At 38.7% G+C, this 16,245-nt stretch overlaps 1 protein-coding gene across 1 annotated transcript in view; it reads left to right on the top strand.

Moving 5' to 3' along the window:
* Positions 1-5,535: 5,535 nt before the first annotated feature.
* Positions 5,536-16,245, top strand: part of LPP (LIM domain containing preferred translocation partner in lipoma) — a gene marked incomplete at its 3' end in the record, with an annotated part of 307,175 nt that continues 296,465 nt past the window's right edge. The window contains exon 1 of the mRNA XM_021712561.1: positions 5,536-5,741. Coding sequence (XP_021568236.1) covers positions 5,549-5,741 — 193 coding nt within the window. The remainder of the gene's footprint in view (positions 5,742-16,245) is intronic.

The raw sequence follows: 16,245 nt of genomic DNA, 5'->3' as shown, positions 1-16,245 counted from the left end.
CTTCAGCAGTAGGCATCTTGCTTAGAGGAGGGCCTTTCTCTTGCTTTCCTCTCGTCTGATGGTGTTTGTGAATTTTCAGAGCCCTGATGGAGAGCTTCCCTTTCACTTCTTGCTTTCATGATGATCATAGGCTTAGAGGGAAACGTATCTAGAACCAGAGGAAGTAAGGGCAGGGTAAGTCTTGGTTCAGCAACACTAGTTCTCATCACTGTTCATCTTCGTGTTTACACTAAGTTTCGCTGAGAAGTTGAGAAACCCCAAATGACATGTATTAGTTCATCTGTTCACTAAACTTGTGAGGTTTTATCAAACCCATTTGTCAAAATAAAGGACTATAATTAAGATTTTAGAGAAAGAAACCACTATAGAATATTAGAGTTGATTGGAACTTTATAGTTATTCATTTTGTAAATGAGTACCCTTCTTGTTAATGGTCACACTTGAATGGCTGAGACTAGACTTGGGGCCATTAGGGTTCCATGTCTGTATTATTGTGTTTATCAACTTCCCTGGATCTATGTTCCATGAATTAATTTTTTGTACCTAGAATTTTCACTCTTGTCAATTTTTGTTCAAGGATAAAAATTCTAACTTCTTACCTCTTTATAGAAGACCTTTAAAAAACAGAACTCATGTTATTTTTTAAAACTTCCCCCAATTATTCTCCTGAGCTTTTCATTTCAGTGCAACTTGTCTGCTCCCTGTCTCACAGAAATGACTTGGTTTGTACCTGAACTCACAGTATTATTTCCAGTTATTGTTCTTGCTGCTCTAGTTTTTCTTTCAGTCACTTAACTTTCAAAGTCTGGTTAAGGGCTACCTCTGCCCAGCCTGTATTAGTTCTTATGACATATCCTGGAATTTTTGTTTTTTTTTTTTTTTTGAGTTGGAGTCTCACTCGGTCACCCAGACTGGAGTGCAGTGGCCGCTCCCGGCCACTGCAGCCTCGCCTGCTGGGCTCCAGCGATCCTTCCGCCTCAGCCTTCCAAGTAGCCGGAATTACAGGCACACGCTACCACGCCCAGCTGATTTTTTGATTTATTGTAGAGATGAGGTCTCGCTGCCCAGGCGGGTCTCAAACCCGCGGGCTCAGGCAATTCACTCACCTCAGCCTCCTAAAAGGCGCGGGATTACAGGCTGAGCCACCGAGCCCGGCTTATCCTGGTATTTTTTAATATGCTTTCTCTGTTGCTTTCTTTTACATTTCACATATTTAAATATTTCTTTCTCATGTAGGCTTTAAGCTTCACGAGAAAAGGATGAGGATCTGGCTTATCTGAAGCTTCAGTGCCCTGCAAATAAATTCATTCACTCATTACATCAACAGACATTTTTGTTAAGTACCTATCTTGTACTAGGCCCTGAGATGATAAAATAATAAGAATTTCTGCTCTCAAGGATTCAAAAGTTTAGTTTGGGATACAGACAAGCAGACTAGTAGAATAACGTGAAGAAAGTGTGACAGCAGTGTGTTGGTGCTGTAGAAGGTTAGTATAAGGGGACACAGCTTGAACTGGAAGATAGAATACATGACTTATGCCTTTAATAAATAGTAGGAAGTAATTTCAGAATCTAAATGGTACATAGTATATGCTAAATCATTTTTAGCACAAAGATAGCTTGTTTGAAAGGGAGCAGAGATCAGTGGATGAATTTCCCACAGAAAAATGCTCCAAAATGACCTCAGAAGAAGTAGAGAACTGCTACAGTTAGCATATAAAATATTGGAAATATGATTAGTGTCTGTTAAAAAGAAGGTATCATGTCTAGATGACTTAACATTGAAGTCCAATATATCTTTAAAGATAAGATAATTCCTATGACATTGTTACACTAACCTGGATAGTAGAAAAATATGCAGAACCTCCATAGCTAAACCCAAAAATGATAAGTGAAATACAGAGAGGAAAAAAGTCTACAAAAAATTATCTTCTTTATGATAGTATATACAAAAATTCTAAATAAAATAGCATAGTTAACTCATCAGTATAGTAAAACATTACAACCATAACTAAGAAGGATTTAGTCTAGGAATGCAAAGATGGTTCAATATATACAAATCTTTCAACATGATTTGTCACATCACTAAAGTGAGGGGGGAAAGAGATGATTGTATCAGCGGATAATAAAGAGGACACTACAGCTACAACTGGGTACACTTTATTCCAGAAATGCAGACAAAGATGGTCTAATATCTGGAAATCTATTAGCATGTTTCATTAAATCACCACATTAAAGGAGGAAAATGAGATTATTGAATCTGTGAATCTATAGCGATTCTAGAAAAGTATGAGTCACTAAGGAAGAGCAACATTCACTCATTTAGCCATTACTGCATTTGGTATTTTTCTAAGAGCTTTTTGACTATGTATTCTGTTGGTATAGTGAGACTACCCAGGAACTTCCAGCTTATTGGGGCATATAGGTGGGCAAGTAAATAGCTTTTATTTGGACTGTTATAAGTATGAAAAAGGTACTACAAAAGCCCAATAAGGAAATTAAACTCCTCTTCTTGATGGGAATTTGGGGGGAATGTTCACAGAGTCAGAGACATTTTAGCCGGGGCAACATAAAAACATAAAGACTTGGTAGAAAGTAAAAGGAAGTAAATGGCACTGTGGATGGTGAGCACAACTTGAGAGAAAGAGTTTAGAATAATGGGAGTTCATTATAGATCCTGGGAATAGTGTCACTAGGTCATTGTTCACATGCAGAAGAATGGCAAGAGAAAATGCTGAAAAGGTCATCTGCAAACAAATATTTGGTTAGAAGGTGGCCCTCTTAGGAGCTGGAAGTGTCATTCTTGGAGAGGGCAGTATCAGGGCAATTTATGATGCTGGGGATAACTGAACTGACTATGGAACCAATGATTTACATATTGATGCTTAAGTGTTCGTTTTAAAAATATTCTTCCAGAGGTTGCCTGTTCCTATATATCTATGGCATATCTGGAAAGGCCAATATGTCACAGTCAATCAGTAACTTGGTATTGCTCTGGAAATGTGCATCTTTGCTTTAGAAAGCACTGTATCCTATATTAACCCATTTTTACAATCTTCTATTCTTGAATCACTTTAAATTTACAAAAGAGTTGCAAGCATAGTATTAAGCCATTTTTAAAATGTACGATGAAAATTTGTACTACAAATATGCATAGTGCATGAAAACTTTCCCCTTATTAGAGCCCATGTATTCCACACTTACATTCACTTTAGTTGTATTGAAAGCAAAGCAGTCGCTTTTATTACTTTTATCCTAATTAACAGAAGACCAGGCCTCAATTAAAAACAAAAACAAAACCAAAATTGTCATTTCTCAATCCTGAGAGATGGACTTGGTTTTGGTATTTAGAAAAAAAATTCTTCTCCAGTGATTCCCAATCTGCAGCCATATTTAAGAACCGTGAGTGTAACAGACATTCCATTGGTTGTTTTTCTATATTGATCATGTGCTAGGCCTTGATGGTTTTGAGATGTGTAAAATTTGGTCCCTGCCTTTTTAAGGAACTCACAGTTCAGTGTGTATGTGTGTATCCATCCATCCACGTATACACACACACACACACACACACACACACACACACAGAGCTGTGTGTGTATGTATGTATATATAGGGATATACATATATATATATGCATATACATAGATATGCATGTGTAAAAGGTATAGGGAAAGGAAAGGAAGAGTCCTATAATAGCATAAAAAGCTAGTATCATCTATGCTTTCAGTAACATAAGTCCTAATTCCCAGTTTAGAGTCTTCATCATTGATTCATGTTATTACCTTCTTCTGTTGAGAAAACTACACCGCCAACTGTTTTCTCCATGCAAGTTGGTCATATAATTCCCAATGATATTCTATGAGAATAGACACATTCCTGCTTTCTTACTTTGCATAGTACTTATACTATATAAAGCACTTTAATATTATCTAATTGGTTGTCATACAAACTCTGTGAGTTAAGGAAAGTAGGGCTTTTAATCTCACTTCTGAGGCAATAAGGGTATCTGGAGACTTAGAGGAGATGCTGTTCAAGGTCATGCCACCAATATGTGGATTGGACTGAGGTTAATATGCAGTCAACACTGTTTTCAACTCTCCCTCTCCTTGTCTCTCTATTACCCTATGCTTAGACCATTATTTTTTTCTGCATTTCTGGTGCTCTTAGTTTTTACAGACATCTGGAGGTAATCATGTAGCCCTCTTAATTAATTCAGTTCAATTAATAAATTACTAGGTGGATTTGGGGCTGGGGATGGGTGCAGGTTGCCTTCCGGGCCTCCCCATGCTGGAGAGCTCTTGCAATCAGGCTTGGAGAGCTCTCCTCAGTGGCAGACTGTGAGGCTTATCCCCAGTAGGCAGACTGCCTGGAAGGGTGATTGGCTAACCCTAGCAGAGGAAACATCATTTTCCTTTCTTCAAATGGTGTATGCAATCTGATCAGAAGAGCATCTGGGCTAGGCTGGTTGTCCACCTCCTACTAAAAATAATTTTTTCATAAAGGTCCAAGATGGTATCAGCTCAGTGTAGCCCTGTATGGGCATTTCTTTATGGCGCAGGGCTGACTTTGGCATTACTGGTGTTGAATATTCTGTGCTCAGGCCCTAAATGCCAGTAATTGTCCCAGGCATTGTGGCCACCAATACACAACTCTTCCTCATTTCCAGGTGCCTCTTGGTGGGGAGAAGAGCTGCTCCTGCAGATGGGTCATTTAAAAGTGTCCTGCCATGTATCTGTTATGCCCCTGTTTCCAAAATAAACTTTTGATAGTTCTTTAGTGTCTGTGGAATAAATTTAAACTCAAGTATGCATGCAAAGCTGTCTGTGCTTTGGTTCCATCCCACGTTTCAGTTCTTTTGCTAGCTACTTTCTGCTATTCCCCCTCCCGTCACACTAAACCTAAGTGTTGTGTACTTTTCTGCCTATACAACTTTGCTAACATTTGGGTTCAATCTCTACTCAGCACTCAAGACCCAGTCCATGTGACTCATCAATAAAGTCTTGTTAGTTCTGCTCCCTCAAAGAAATGAACTTATCTTTCTCTGCACTCCAGCAACACTTAACAAAAAAGACAAAACTCCCTTATGTAATGTATCACCTCATATAGGTAGAAGCATTTAATTGGTGTGGTAATTATTTTAATAGATAATTAATAAAACCAAAACTTTCCCCCAGTTTTCTACCATAGAAACCCCTTCAAGTCAGAAACTATGTTTTATTCAGGTCTATTTTTGTGAGAGTGCTAGGCACTTAAATAGGCAGCATTGGATGGGAGGCCTTCAAGTTTGCGGGAGTGCTCTCCTCTTCCTCCTCCTCCTCCTCCTTCTCCTCTTTCTTCTCCTCCTTTTCCTCTCTTTCTTCCTACTGATCATTTCCTCTGCCTCTTCTTTTTTCCTTCTTCCATTTTCTTTCATCTTCTTTCTTCCTTCATCCTTCTTTTCAGAGTGCTTTGTAAGATTCTTTAAGTAGAAGTAAGATGAACTAACAATGAAGTGAAGTGTATTGCTTCCATCAAACAGAGGGTTTATTTCTATTTGCAGAATCCAACAATGTCTCACCCATCTTGGCTGCCACCCAAAAGCACTGGTGAGCCCCTTGGCCATGTGCCTGCACGGATGGAAACCACCCATTCCTTTGGGACGCCCAGCATTTCAGTGTCTACACAGCAGCCACCCAAAAAGTTTGCACCAGTGGTTGCTCCAAAACCCAAGTACAACCCATACAAGCAACCTGGAGGTGAAGGTAAGTGCTGGGATTTCAGAGTTGGGTGCCTAGAGTAGGAAAGTTCGATGTTTCAGAGGTGATTTCTAGTATAATGTTGTGTCAGAAAGACGGAGTTTAGTGAATACATAGTGTGGTTATTGTAGTTTATGGACTATTAAAGGATAAGGAGTCCCTAGGAATCACCAAAAAGAAGACTAATTCTTCTTTTACAAACAAGATTTTTAAATAGGTTTTATGACTGTGGGTTACATAATAAAATAGCGTTAGAGCCCAAACTAGAAATCTATAATCTTCAATCATTGCTCAGTGTTCTACTGCATTATTCTACTCCAGCCCCTTCTCTTGTTAGGATGTATCTACCATTCAATGGTCTCTCCCTCTTGCCATTGAACAAGTGTCCCAAAACGCTGCAAAGTCCAATCAGAAACCTATACAAAGTGAACCTAATAAAGTACCTGGAATGTTTTGCCTTCTCTGGCATTTTTTTCTCCCTTAGGCTACTGTAAAATAAAGTTGTCTGGAGAGCTCTGTTAAGATCTGCCTTTGTTGAAGCTCACACACAAATCTGAGTGAAGTCTAGTTTCACGGGTTTTAATAACTACATTCAGTCTTCAAGTGGAGTTTGAAAGTCTGCATGACCGGACTCGGTGACTCAGCCTATAATCCCGCACTTTGGGAGGCTGAGGTGAGTGGATTGCCTGAACCCGCAGGTTGGAGTCCCGCCTGGGCAACTTGGCGAGACCTCATCTCTACAATAAATAAAAAAAAAATCAGCCAGGTGTGGTAGTGTGTGCCTGTAATTCCGGCTACTCAAAAGGCTGAGGCAGAAGGATCGCCGGAGCCCAGCAGGTCGAGGCTTCAGTGGCTGGGAGTGGCCACTGCACTCCAGTCTGGGCGACAGAGTGAGACTCCAACTCAAAAAAAAAAAAAGAAGGTCTACATGAAGTCAGCATCTCATGTGTATGTATACATACACACTCACACATTATAGCTCATGGACTGTGTAAATGGCACCATACCCTGGTTGAAGAGGTTTCATATTTTTATCAATGTCAGCAGCTCATTCACACCCATGAAACAATAACTTGCAACTACCAAATAGAGGAACATTGGACTTCTGGGAACTGAGAAAGACGAAGGAATGAAAGAAGATTTAGCCCTTCTTTCTGTTTTCTGCCTGTGTCACCTTTAAAAAAATTATCTTACTGTGTGTGTGATGTTTCCAATTATTTCTGGATGCCATCCGTAAATTTGTTTTATCAATACTGCATGAGATTGTTTCATACCCTATGATTGAGTTCAGTCCTTCTCTTTTCTTCCTAATTTTTTCCTGCTCCCAATAAACACTTTACTAGTCTATTAGTATTTTGGGATTGATGTCAGGAAGCCTAGACCAGGTGTGTGGCTTGTGTAAGGTAACTAGAGACTGAATGCTTGGGTCACGTGTTAGGGGGTCAGGCATAAGCATGCACGCCTAAGCAGTGGTTGTGGATCTTTGGGTCTTCTTTTCCTAGAAAGGGCAATGGCATGACCATCAGAAAGCTGCTCTGTAAAAACAATAAATGAAGACCTTGGTGCTGTACTAGTCTCCATAGCCGTGCATGAAGTTTTGTTGCCCTTGAAGGAGACTGCATCTTTGCAATTAGTCAAAAGCTTAGTGGAGCTGATTTTCTTTGGCTCATCATTCATTTTATTTTTTATCTTTTTTTTTTTTTGAGTTGGAGTCTCACTCTGTCACCCAGACTGGAGTGCAGTGGCTGCTCCCGGCCACTGCAGCCTCGACCTGCTGGGCTCCGGCGATCCTTCCACCTCAGCCTTCCAAGTAGCCGGAACTACAGGCGTGCGCTACCACCCCCGGCTGATTTTTTGATTTATTGTAGAGATGAGGTCTCGCCGCCCAGGCGGGTCTCGAACCCACGGGCTCAGGCAATCCACTCACCTCAGCCTCCCAAAGGCGTGGGATTGCAGGCTGAGCCACTGAGCCCGTCTGGCTCATCATTCTTTAGTGGTTGGAGGGCTTGGGAATGGGATCTGGAAGAGATTCCTTCCTCATAGGGACAGGTGGAGCCATGTATTGGCTTACTCATTTATGTTTTAAATGTTTCCATATGTCAGCTTATTAGAGGCATTTGTTACTTTGTCTTCTGATTTTTGGGGAGAGCTAAAGTGGACTTCCCTCTAATATGAAGAGAATAAAGACTTAGTTATAGGTAGTAGGCAAAAGTATGAGGATGCTTTGTAGGTATGACAGTAGATGCATGCCTGAGGGCGAGTCCTATGTTAAGCTGACAAATAAATGGCACATATGAGATAGGGAGAAGAGACGCATATGATGATCTCCCTTTAGACTCCTCCATTTTAAATGCTATGGGCTACAATTGAGATGGTCCCATGGATGACTGTCCCTGCTGTGACAGGCCCTACCTATACTCTATATAGTTCATCCGCTGCCTTATTCTCTGGGAACCCTGGAATAAACTCTGATTTGTTTTCAAACTCTGCAACTCTTGTGGCCTAGATCAGAAATGATCACTTCCTTCTCTAGGTTTCCATGTACATCTCATTCTATGACTATCACATTTCTACTAGTTTTATTGTTGTTTCTGTTCATATTCTGTCATATATTGAACATGTAATGTATGCCAGGCACTATGCTTTTTCATGATTATTGTATGTCATATAATCATATGAATTTTTTTTCTCATAAAGAAATGGAAGCTTAGAGGAAGGAGGTAACATTCTCTATAATTCTGTGGCTAGTAAGTTTCTGAACTGAGGCAGTTACCGATACCCAGCATGTGGTGCTGGGTACCCTTCCCTTCACGACATAAGTGGCACGCAGACCCATATTACAGTGATACTTCTCTAATTCCCTTATGAGAATGTAAGCTTTGCTTCTCCACTGAAGCAACAAGACATGGTTTCTCATTCGTCCTTATGTTCCTCGTAGCTCTTATTATGCTACTGTGTTTTTAGTAGGAATGGTTGCATATGGTCAAATGTATGTCTGTGTGTTCTTATGTATGTATATATATTTGGAGGGATGGCGGATGGCTGCCTGGGTTAGTGCACTACTCAGTAATTCTTCTCTTGCAATAAGCAGCTTGGAATATGGCTCAGTCTTTTGTTTTATAAAGTTTTGGTTCTCTCTTGCAATTATGCCAGTCTCCTCTCTCTCTCTCTCTCTCTCTCTCTCTCTCTCTCTCTCTCTCTCTCTCTGCCTCTCTCTTTCTTTCTCAGTCTCTCTCTCTCTCTCTGTCTGTGTCTTTCTCTCTCTCTCTCTAATATAATCTTTACCTTTTCTGAAGACGTGAAAGAAAAAATTTCCCTTTAATATATACAGTTTAAAGACAAATATGGCGAAAGGCTCTTCTTTTTAAAAAAGACTTTTTTAAATAGAAGCTGCATCACTTCATCTGCTGTATGATACAAATATATATCCACATATTTGTTGGAAGTGTAAGATTTGCTTTTCTTTATAGTTAATTTAAATGTTATCGGTATATGTTACCCTAAACATTTTTATAATTCTCGTTATATTTTGTTTAAATTTGTATACATTTTAAAAGTTTATATCCATTTTTCTTTTCTATTTTGTTCATTTAGGATTTTCTGTATCCTTTATGAAACTCCCAGATAGTAAGTAGCACAGGTTTTATTTACAGAGTGAATTGGTGATATCAGCTCATGCTCCTGACACCTTCACTCATGCTGATCTTTGCTTTTAGTACATATTTGTCTCCCAGTTTCATGCTCCTAAAGTCTTTTAATTCATTGCTTAAAAGTTGACCCCCAAGACGGTCAACCACAAAGCCAGAAAGTTAGAGCTAAAAGAAATAACACAGTCCAACCTTATCTGGTGTAAATGTGAGAACTGCAGTCTAGAGAGTGTAAATTATTTGGTCAGAGATGCACAGTCTGCTCAGAGCAGAGTTGGCACCAGACTGCAGATTCTTTCTGTCTAACTCTAGAGTTATCCAGAACTTGGCACTATATTCTAGTGACAATTCTTCCTTACTACTTCATCACCTCGTTAGGCAGCACGTATAATTCTCACCACAATGTGCCTTTTATTAGATTTGCTTGTATATGCGCCTTTGTCCTCTAGTAGACTCTGAACCTCTGGAGTCCAAGGCTGCCTGACTCATGCCTTTACCTGCCGCGGCACCTAAAAAGTTACCTGACGCACAGTAGGAACTCTGTAGTGTTTGTTTAACTGAATTAATAGGTCAACCACAGCAATAAAACCTGCCCATTAGGCACGTGTTCTATGCTCTCAGCTGCTTGTTAGTCTCTGTGGTTCTGAGACTTCAACCTACATATTTGAATTACTTTTCCCTCCTCCACCTATTCTTTGAGCTTTTTAGTTCAGGAATTGTTTATCCACTGCTAACTTGAAGTTGCCAATTACATTTCCCACCTTGATATTGTGTCTGTAATCTCTGGGGTTTTCTTTCTCATGTTTTAATTCTGGCTGTGAAAGTAGAAAAGTACCCACATATTTTTCACATCACCTTTTATTTCTGGAATACCCATATTTATAATTTTCTTATATAAGATAGTCTGCTAATAACATTTTTCTAAAGGGCTTTGGCACACTTAAAATTGGGGCGTGCCTTTTTCTAAGGTAGTAGGTCTTTAGACCTCAGGGTCCTTTTATTTCTTGCCAATGGTTCTCATAATTTTCATTGATTTTGTAACAACTTGTGTTTACACAGCTCAATTAGACTGCCCCTACATTTCCAAATGCTTTTTCTGTGTTCAACACAGTGCTTATGAGTCTATACATATATTTATTAAGTTTTGTCTAGTTAGAGATGTTGCCTTGCTAATGGTCTATTTCGTTTTTTGTGAAATTATTCTGGTATGTATTTATGATTTCATCCCATCAACTTCTGTTCAAGTGATGAGAACAACAAGATAATGCAATTTTTCTTCTGGTCTTTAAAGTACTAGCGTTTAGTGTTGTTTGTCCAGTATTCTGGGTCGCCTCTTGGATTCAAATGTAAAAACTAAAAACAAACAACAACAAAAAATAAACCACCAAAGCAACAATGACAACAACAATCTAAGCCTTAGCCTTTTAGGAGAACATAGTGTAGTTCTTTTTCTATTTCTGGTAGATAGCAAAGGAGATGAACTTTCCTACTTTACTAATATACTATTTTCTTGAGATGATTTTGTATATTATCCTGTTATACTTAGAAATTATAAACTATCTCAGTAACTAGGCTGAATGAAATTTGCTTTTTATCCATCATTACAGTAGATAAGCATTCAGAATTATTTAAAAAGTTTGCAAGCATATAAAGTTGGAATTATTTTGTGGCCTAGAATTCACTTTCTCCAATCTCTGAAATTCCTGTTAAAACACATTTTTATGTTAGATTTTTGACAAAGTACATCCACTGATGCCAATTCAAGGTGATCCTTTCTGTAGAATCCCATTATATTGGTGTAATCCTTTATAGTTTATTTAGCACTTCCATATTCATTGTCTTCTAATTTTCAGAAGAGGATTCTGACTGTAGCTCTCTGAGGTAGGTAGAATGGATGTTATTGCCATTTTAATGATTGCTCAACTTATTAAGGATAACTTATTAAGGAATTGCGTAGCCAGTCAAAGAGTAGAGGGGGACATTACTATCTAGGGCTCTTTTAAGATGTCTATGTATTCGAGTTTGGGCTAGACACTCTCATGTCTTTTTTTAACTCCATTATTGTATCATTTCATGATTCTTCTTTGAAATTAATTTCTAACTGAGGACGCTTTTCATAAAATTATGTATATATTACCTTGTACACTTCCATGTAATATAAATAAGGCCTCTGTTTTCTACATGTCCTTACATTTCTTCACCTGAATTTGTCAAGACAGATCAGGATAGGTGAGATGAATTTTATTTCATTTATTTTAAAATTGAGGGGTACAATTCAGGGTTAGGTATACAAATATTCATTGCACCCTTGTTGATGAGGTGTGCCCTTCCTTCCCCTGGCAGATTCCCACTACTGCAAATCCCTGCCCCCCCGCAGTTTCCCACTAGTGTCAATCCTTTTCTTATAGTTTTATGATAGTTGTTCAAGATCCACTTATGAGTGAGAACATGTAATACTCAATTCTTTGTTTCTGTGAAAGATCACTCAATATTATAGACTCTAAGTCCATCCAGGTTGCTGCGAAGTTCATGATTTTGTTCTTCTTTATGGCTGCGTAATATTCTATTGTATATATGTACCAAATTTTTTGGATCCAGTCCTCTTTTGATGGGCAATACAGTTGGTTCCATGTTCGTGCTATTGTGAACAATGCTGCAATAAACATACATGTGCAGGTAGCTTTTTTATAGACTGATGTGAGTTCTTCCGGGTATATTCCCAGGAGGGGAATGGTGAAGTCATATGGGAGATCGATTTTAGAACTTTTAGGAATCACCACACTGTTTTCCACAGAGGCTATACTAATTTACACTCCCACCAACAGAGTAGAAGTTTTCCCATTTCACCACATCCTCTTCAGCATCTGTTATTTTTTGAGTAATTAATGATGACCATTCTGACTGGAGTTAGGTTATATCTCAGTGTAGTTTTAATTTGCATTTCTTTGGAGACTAGTGAGGCTGAACATTTTTTCATGATCTGTTGACTGCTCTATTCATATCTTTTGCCCACTTCAAATGGGACTGTTTGATTTTTTATTTTCAGCACGTTTGAGTTTCTTGTAGATCCTAGATATTAGGCCTTTGTCAGACATACAGTTGGCAAATATTTTTTCCCAGTCTGTGGGCTGTCTCCCAACTCTCTTTATGGTTTCTTTGGGTTTACAGAAGCTTGTCAGTTTGATAAGGTCCCACTTGTCTGTCTTATCTCTTATGGCATGGCCACTTGGGGTTTTGATCAGGAATTGGTTGCCAGTTCCAATTTCCCTAAGAGTGTCTCCTGCATTTTCTAAGGTTCTTATAATTTGAGGTTTTACCTTTAGATCTCTGATCCATTTAGAGTTGATTTTTGTGTATGGGGATAGGTAGGGGCCATGTTTCAATCTTCTGCATGTGGTCAGCCAGTTTTCCCAGCACTATTTACTTAATAGGTTCTCCTCTCCCTGTGGTTGGCGGTGGAGGCTTTGTCAAAGATGAATTGGTTGAGAAATTGAAGTTTTGCTTCTGAAATCTCAATTCTATTTCATCATTGGCCTATATGCCTGTTCCAATACCAGACTGTTTTGATTATTGTAACTTTATGATGAAGTTTAAAGGCTGGGAGTGTGATACCGCCTGCTTTGTTTTTTCTTGCTGAGGATTGTTTTGGCTATTCGTGGTCATTTGTGTTTCCATATGAATTCCTGTATTGTTGTTTCTAGGTCTGAGAAGAATGTTGTTGGTAATTGGATGGGTATTACATTAAATCTGTAGATTGCCTTAGGTAGAATGGCCATCATAACAATGTTGATTCTTCCAATCCATGAGCATGGAATATTTTTCCACTTCTTTGTGCCATCTTTGGTTTCTTTGAGCAGTGTTTTGTAGTATTCATTGTAAAGGTCTTTCACGTCTCTGGTTAGGAAGATGCCAAGTTATTTCATTCTTTTTGTGGCCATTGTGAATGGAATTTGCTTTTTATTTGGGTTTCTGTTTATTATTGGTGTATAGAAATGTGATTGTTTTGCACATTTATTTTATACCCTGAGACTTTGCCAAAGTCCTTTATTAGTGCAAGGAGGTTTTTGATTGATTCTCCTGGGTTTTCAAGGTATAGAATCATGTCATCTACAAAGAGAGCTAACTTAATTTCCTTTTTTCCTATTTGGATACCCCCGATCACCTTCTCTTATCTGATTGCTCTAGCTAGAACTTCCAAAACTGTGTTGAACAGGAGGGGTGAGAGTGGGCATCTTTGTCTTGTTCCAGTTTTCAGGGGAAATGGTTCCAATGTCTGTCTGTTTAGCAGTATGCTGGCTGTGGGTTTCTTGTAGATGGCTCTTACTGTTTCGAGGTATGTTCCATCTATGAATTTTATTAAGTGGGAGTTTTAAGCCTGTTTTTTTTTGTTTTATTGCATCTTTCTACTGTCTTGAACTTAATAATGTATTGTATGAAAGGAAGTAATCATATGATTGCTGATGTACTCGAGAGTTTGGGGCTGAGCTGGTTCAGAACACAAGTTTCTATCCCATGGCACCAACACTGTTTACAGAAACAGGCAAATTTGGGGATTAGTTTCTAGGAATTGATGAGTCTTGCATTATTGGTGGATAATTTGCCACTAATGTTGTGATATTATGTATTCTGGTTAGGTAGGTCATATTTTTTTTCTCAGCAGATAACTAACATGTGAAGGAAATGGATGACAACATACAGCAATATATATATATTTATTTATTTTTAAAATTTTAAAATTTTATGTTAAAGATATGGGGTGCAATTCAGGATTAGTATACAAGTGGTCAAGTTTGGGCCCCCCTTTGGTTCCTACTTTCCCTTATTGATGTTGTATCCCCCCCCCCTCACCCAGGCAGTATCCTGCTACTGCCAATCCCTTTCTTATAGTATTATGGTAAATGTTCAGCGTCTGCTTATGAGTAAAAACATGTGGTACTCTGTTCTTTGTTTTTGTGATACATCACTGATTATTATAGACTCTGAATCCATTCAAGTTACTGAGAAGTTCATATGCTTGTCCTTCTTTATGACTGTGTAACAGTCCATTGTGTATATACACTACATTTTAATCCAGTTTAGTTTTGATGGGCAGCACAGTTGGTTCCATGTTTTTGCTGTTGTGAATAATGCTGCAATAAATATGCATGTGCAGGCATCTGTTCTGTAGCGTGATTTGAATTCCTCCAGGTACATTCCCAGTAGGGGAATTGGTGGATCATATGGAGTGTCAATGTCTAGTTCTTTTAGAAATTGCCAAACTGTCTTCCAAAGAGGTTGCAATAATTTGCATTCCCACCAGCAGTGTTGGAGCATTCCTTTTTCTCAGCATCTGTTATCTTTCCTTTTATTAATGATGGCCATTCTTCCTGGGGTTAGGTGGTATATCAAGTGCATTTCTCTGATGATTAGTGAAACTAAACACTTTTTCATGTGTCTGTTGGCTGCCCATATATCTTCTTTTGAGACGTGTCTATTCATGTCTTTTGCACGCTTTTTAATGGGGCTGTTTTTCTTTTTTCTTTTGGCATGTTTGAGTTCCCTGTAGGTCCTGGATGTTAGGATTTTGTCAGACATACAGTTGTCAAGTATTTTTTTTTTCCATTTTGTGGGCTGTCTCCGTGCTCTCTTGATGGTTTTTTTTTTTTTTTTTTTTTGCATTGCAGAAGCTTGTCAGTTTGATGAGGTCCCACTTGCCTATCTTATCTCTTATGGCATGGGCACTTGGGGTTTTGATCAGGAATTGTTTACTGGTTCCAATTTCTATAAGGATGTCTCCTGCATCTTCTGCATATTCTAATGTTCATATAGTTTGAGGTTTTACATTTAGGTCTTTGATTCACTTAGACTTGATTTTTGTGTATGGTGATAGGTAGGGGTCCTGTTTCAATCTTCTGCATGTGATAGGCCAGTTTTCCTGGTACCATTTATTGAATAGGTTCTCCTCTTGCCAATGGTTGTTGTTGGAGGTTTTGTCAAAGATGAGCTGATTGAGGAATTGAGGTTGTGCTTCCGGAATCTCTGTCCTGTTCCATTGATCCATATGCCTATTCTTGTACCAATACCAGGCTGTTTTGATTATTGTAACCTTATAGTGAAGTTTAAAGTCTGGAAGTGTGGTAGCTCCTGCTTCGTTTCTTTTGCTAATGATTGTTTTGGCTATTTGTGGTCGTTTTATGTTTCCATATGAATTTCTGTATTGTCATTTCCAAGTCTGAGAAGAATGAAGTTGGTAATTTAATGGGTAATCTGTAGATTGCCTTTGGTAGGATGGAAATTTTTTTTTTTTGAGTTGGAGTCTCACTTTATTGCCCAGGCTGGAGTGCAGTAGCATGCTGCTCACGGCCACCACAGTCTTGACCAACTGGGCTCAGGCAATCATTCCGCCTCAGTCTTCCAAGTAACTAGAACTATAGGCATGTGCTACCACGCCTGGCTAATTTTTTGTTTTATTGTGCAGATGAGGTCTCGCCAAGTTGCCCAGGCTGATCTTGAACCCATGGGCTCAGACAATCTTCTCACCTTGGCTTCCCAAAGTACTGGTATTATAGGCATGAGCCACCTCATCCGGCCTCAGATGGACATCTTAAAATGTTGTTTCTTCGTATCCATGATAATGGAATATTTTTCTATTTGTTTGTGTCTTCTTGGAATTCTTTGAGCAATGTTTTATAGTTTTCTGGTTAGGAAGACACTGAGGTATTTCATTTTTGTGTGTCTGTGGCTATTGTGAATGGGATTGTGCTTTTTATTTGGTTCTCTGCCTGTTGTTCATGTATAAGAATGCAACTGTCTTTTGCAAATTTATTTTATACCCCGAGACTTTGCCAAAATCTTTTATCAGTGAAAGTAGGTTTTTGACAGAT

Source organism: Carlito syrichta, unplaced genomic scaffold, assembly GCF_000164805.1.
Source record: "Carlito syrichta isolate Samal-C Ts95f unplaced genomic scaffold, Tarsius_syrichta-2.0.1 Scaffold303360, whole genome shotgun sequence".
Taxonomy (NCBI): domain Eukaryota; kingdom Metazoa; phylum Chordata; class Mammalia; order Primates; family Tarsiidae; genus Carlito; species Carlito syrichta.
Note: the sequence above shows the minus strand (reverse complement) of the source record. Positions and strands in the feature narration are given on the sequence as shown.